A 4,259-nucleotide genomic window follows, 5' to 3' on the forward strand; every position below is an offset into this window, starting at 1 on the left:
ATGAAGATAAATTTCCTGAAATTTAGTGAACATATCCAAACTGAAGAGTTCTTAGATATGCTTTATGCTAATAACATCTTGCCGATCATTACTAAACCTACCAGGCTTACTGATCATACAGCAAGACTCATTGATCATATATATACAAATTTTTTACAAAATTTTACAGCAGGAATTCTGGCAGTTGATATAACAGATCACCTCCCAATTTTCTGCATAGTTAGAACCCAATCTATACGGAATAATAGTAACAAAAAGTATCTTCGAGGCTATTCTAAATTTAACAAGGATCTATACTTAGATGATATAAAATTGATAAATTGGCATGAAATTCTTAACCCAGAAAAGAATCTAAATGAAAAGGTACAAGAGGCAATGAATACCCTGAATAAACATGCGCCCGTGAAGCTGGCTAGCCAAAGCAAGAAAAGGTAACTTAATAAACCATGGCTCACTAAGGGTATCCTAAAATGTACCGTACATATTTCCTAAGCAAGGACTTACAGAAAATCGGGGAATATAAGCATTATGCAGCCATTCTTTCACATCTTAAGAATAAAATTAAGACAGAATATTATGGTATGCAATTTTTAAAGTACAAAGACAACCTTAAGCAAACTTGTAAACTTATTGGTACCCTTATTAAAAGGAAAACTAAAGGTCAATTTCTCCCCACGAGAATTATTCACAATGACAGGACTTTTACACAAGGAAAGGATATTGCTGAATTATTCAATAACTTCTTTGTAAATATTGGGCCAACTTTAGGAAAGGAAATCAAAACTGATCATACAGACCCCTTGAAATACATAGAATCTACACCATCAAACAGTTTTTATCTTGCTCCAGTAACCCAAACACAAGTATCTACATTATTTACTGGACTATAAGAAAATAAAGCACCCCTAAATGTTCCTAACAAACTTATTAAACTTGCAAGTGGACAGCTCTCTGCACCCTCCACTGAAATATATAATGAGTCAATACTATCAGAGGAGTTTCCTGAAATCTTTAAAATATCAAAAGTAACCCCAATATTTAAAAGTGGCAGTGTATCTGATTTAGGAAATTATAGGCCAATAGCAGTTATTTCTCCCTTTAGTAAAGTACTGGAAAGACTAGTATATGACCAACTTGTGTCCTATCTACAAAACGAATGTCTACTCTTTAACTTTCGAAAGGGATACTCCACTGAATATGCTGTGGAGAAATTAAAATCAGCAGTTGACGATCAACAAATAACATGTGGTGCAGCAAATATGCTATCCATTTATTTTAAGAAGACAAATTACATGCTAATTACTTCACCTAAGAAGAAAACAAATATCAGTATAACCATTTGTAGTATAGAACAAAAGTCCCAGATTAAATACTTGGGTGTCTTTATTGATGAGCACCTAAAGTGGGATGCTCAGCTCCAGCACATTAACAACCAAAATAACAAAAAATATTGGAACTTTATTTAAGCTTAGGCATTACATGCCTATGAGTACACTTAAACAACTGCGTTATACTCTCATATATCCGTATTTAACGTATGGAATAATGAGCTGAGGCATGGGCGTAGCCAGGATTTTTCAAAGGGGGGGTCACGGGCACCCCATGCCCCCCCCCCCCCCCCCCCCCCCTAGCTACGCCTTTGAGCTGAGGTAACGCATACCAAACTAAGTTACATAAAATCAAAATAAGTCAAAATAACTGTATTCGCGGCATCTTTTTTGCAAACAAAAGAGAAAGTCCCACACCGTACTTTAGACTATTAGAAATTTTTAAGTTACAGAATATTTTTAAATTAAAAATTGGCGCTCTTGTGCATAAAATACAATGTCGAAAAAAGGATATACCTCTTGCTCTCTATGATTTAGTTCAACCAGCTTCGGCTGTCCATAATTGTAAGACCAGGTATGCCACTAATCAACACCTGTACAGACCATTTTCTAGAACTAATTATGGCCTGGCAAGGTTTAGCGTAGTGGCATCACAGACGTGGGAAGCAATACCTATAAAAATTAAGTGTCCCCCCTTTTACAGTTTTAAAAAAGAATACAAACTCTCTCTGCTTGACAATTAGACGTGTGATTAACTTAGCCAGAGCTTTATAACTAGTTTCTATAAGCACTACATAACCTCCACCCACTTGTAACTACTCTGTGGTAGCAGCCATCTCGAAAGCTTGGCTCCTTTGGCTGCTATACACTTTCTTCTTTGTTATGTTTAATTCAATGTATAGCTGGCTCTGTTTTTATTTCTTTTTTACTGTTTTTGTTGTTGTATTGTAGTTGAATAAGTGTGAATAAATGAACTTGAATTCATCTTGTACTCTTAGGGAATCGTTTCGGGTGATGCACTGGAGGAACGCACCAGTTACTCAAAGAATCACATCTGTCTCACGATTTCATCAATGCCAGAGTCAACACAATTGTAGGCAAAATCAACATCGAAGACTTTTACAAAATCGAAAACCTTGGAGTAGAATGCAAACCCAAATGTGGAGGATGAAAATGTGGAAAATGTTCCTTAGGCGCAAAAGAATACACTATTCAAGAAGAGCGAGAGCTGGAACTAATCGAACGAAATCTGAGCTTTGACAAAGAGGAAAATCGCTGGATTCCTGAGTATCCCTGGATCAAGGATCCTCAGAATCTTCCTGACAACCGGAAGGTTGCTTTCGCGAAACTGATAACGACCGAGTAACGTTCAAGAAGAAACCCCGAACACGCAAAAGTGTATGACGACCAGATAAAAGACATGGTAGCAAGAGAAGTTGCAAGGAAACTCTCCAAAAAAGAATTTACACACTACAAAGGACCGTTACATTATATTGGACATCATGAAGTTCTCAAGCCTGATTCCAAATCTACCTCAGTGCGCATAGTGTTCAATAGCAGCGCCAATTACATGGGTCATATATTGAACGATTATTGGGCTAAAGGTCCTGACCTACTTAATAACTTGTTGGGAGTCCTTATACGTTTCCGAGAGAATAAAGTAGCCTTCATTGGTGATATTAAAAAGATGTACCACACTGTAAAGACGACAGAGTTAGATCAGCAAACCCACCGATTTCTGTGGAGGGATATGGATAGTACGAGAGAACCCGACACATACGTAATGCTCAGAGTCTCATTCTGTGACAAGCCGTCAGCTACGATTGCAACCGTTGCTTTCAGAAAAACCGCAGAGATGTCACGAGATAAATACCCAGAAGCAGCAGATATAATCCGAAGAAACACGTACATGGACGACATAATCGAAAGTACAGACGATCGCAAACAAGCCATTAAACCGACTCAAGATATCGAGAAGTCTATTATCAAAGAAGGATTTAAAGTCAAGAAATGGATGTTCTCAAGCGATATTAACAGGCAAGAAAAAACAAACATACCAATCGAGGAACAAACAGAAAAGATACTTGGAGTCAAATGGAGTCAGTCAGAAGATCAATTGTCTTTCGAAGTCAAGTTTAACTTTACTACCAAGCGATAACATACTTCAAAGTCAAAGAGCGATATTATCCCCACCCAAATTCCCCAACAGCTCACAAAGCGTATAATATTGTCACAGATCAAAGGCGTGTATGATCCACTAGGGTTGGCAGGACCATTTACAATAAGCCGGAGCGAAAATTATATTACGCCGTTTGTGGGGAACTGAACAGAAACTTGACTGGAACGACCCTATACCCGAGGAAAACCAACAGAACTGGTCTATTTTCTTCAACGATTTGAGAGACATGAATCAAATCAGACTCACGAGATGCCTTAAACCAATGGATGCTATTGGCGACCCAATTCTCATTGTGTTCAGTGACGCATCCAAAGATGCATACGCTGCATGTGCATATATACGGTGGCAAAGAAAGAATAACCAATTTGAGAGCCATTTAATACTGTCCAAAAATCGTCTTGCACCAATCAAAAAAATGTTCATTGACCGTATAGAACTGTGTGGAGCGGTACTGAACAAACGTCTAAAAGTGTTTATAAAAAAGGAATGTAGATATCGTTTTGAAAAGATCTACCACATAGTAGACTCTCAGATTGTACACGGTATGATACAGAAAAGTTCATACGGGTTCAACACGTTCGCCGCCACTAGAATAGGTGAAATACAGGATGGAAAAAACCCTGCAAACTGGTATTGGGTAGAAAGTAAATATAGCATAGCTGACTGTTTGACAAGAGGCAGGAAGCCCGATGACATCGGACTTGAAAGCACATGGCAAAGGGGTCCCGATTTTCTGAAACAAGCAGAAGACA

At 38.0% G+C, this 4,259-nt stretch overlaps 1 protein-coding gene and 1 pseudogene across 1 annotated transcript; both read left to right on the top strand.

The window, feature by feature from the left end:
- Nucleotides 1-1,466, top strand: LOC137968178 (uncharacterized; annotated as a pseudogene).
- A 1,282-nt stretch (nucleotides 1,467-2,748) lies between these two features.
- LOC137968188 (uncharacterized) lies at nucleotides 2,749-3,486 on the top strand. The gene has a single exon (XM_068814819.1). The coding sequence runs from the start codon at nucleotides 2,749-2,751 to the stop codon at nucleotides 3,484-3,486; it is 738 nt and encodes a 245-aa protein (XP_068670920.1).
- The last annotated feature ends 773 nt before the right edge of the window (nucleotides 3,487-4,259 follow it).

The sequence above is a fragment of the Montipora foliosa genome, chromosome 1 (genome assembly GCF_036669935.1).
Source record: "Montipora foliosa isolate CH-2021 chromosome 1, ASM3666993v2, whole genome shotgun sequence".
Lineage (NCBI taxonomy): Eukaryota > Metazoa > Cnidaria > Anthozoa > Scleractinia > Acroporidae > Montipora > Montipora foliosa.

Excerpts from the sequence above, each read along its gene's own strand:
- LOC137968188 (XM_068814819.1), top strand. The coding sequence starts at position 2,749 with ATGGTAGCAAGAGAAGTTGCAAGGAAACTCTCCAAAAAAGAATTTACA.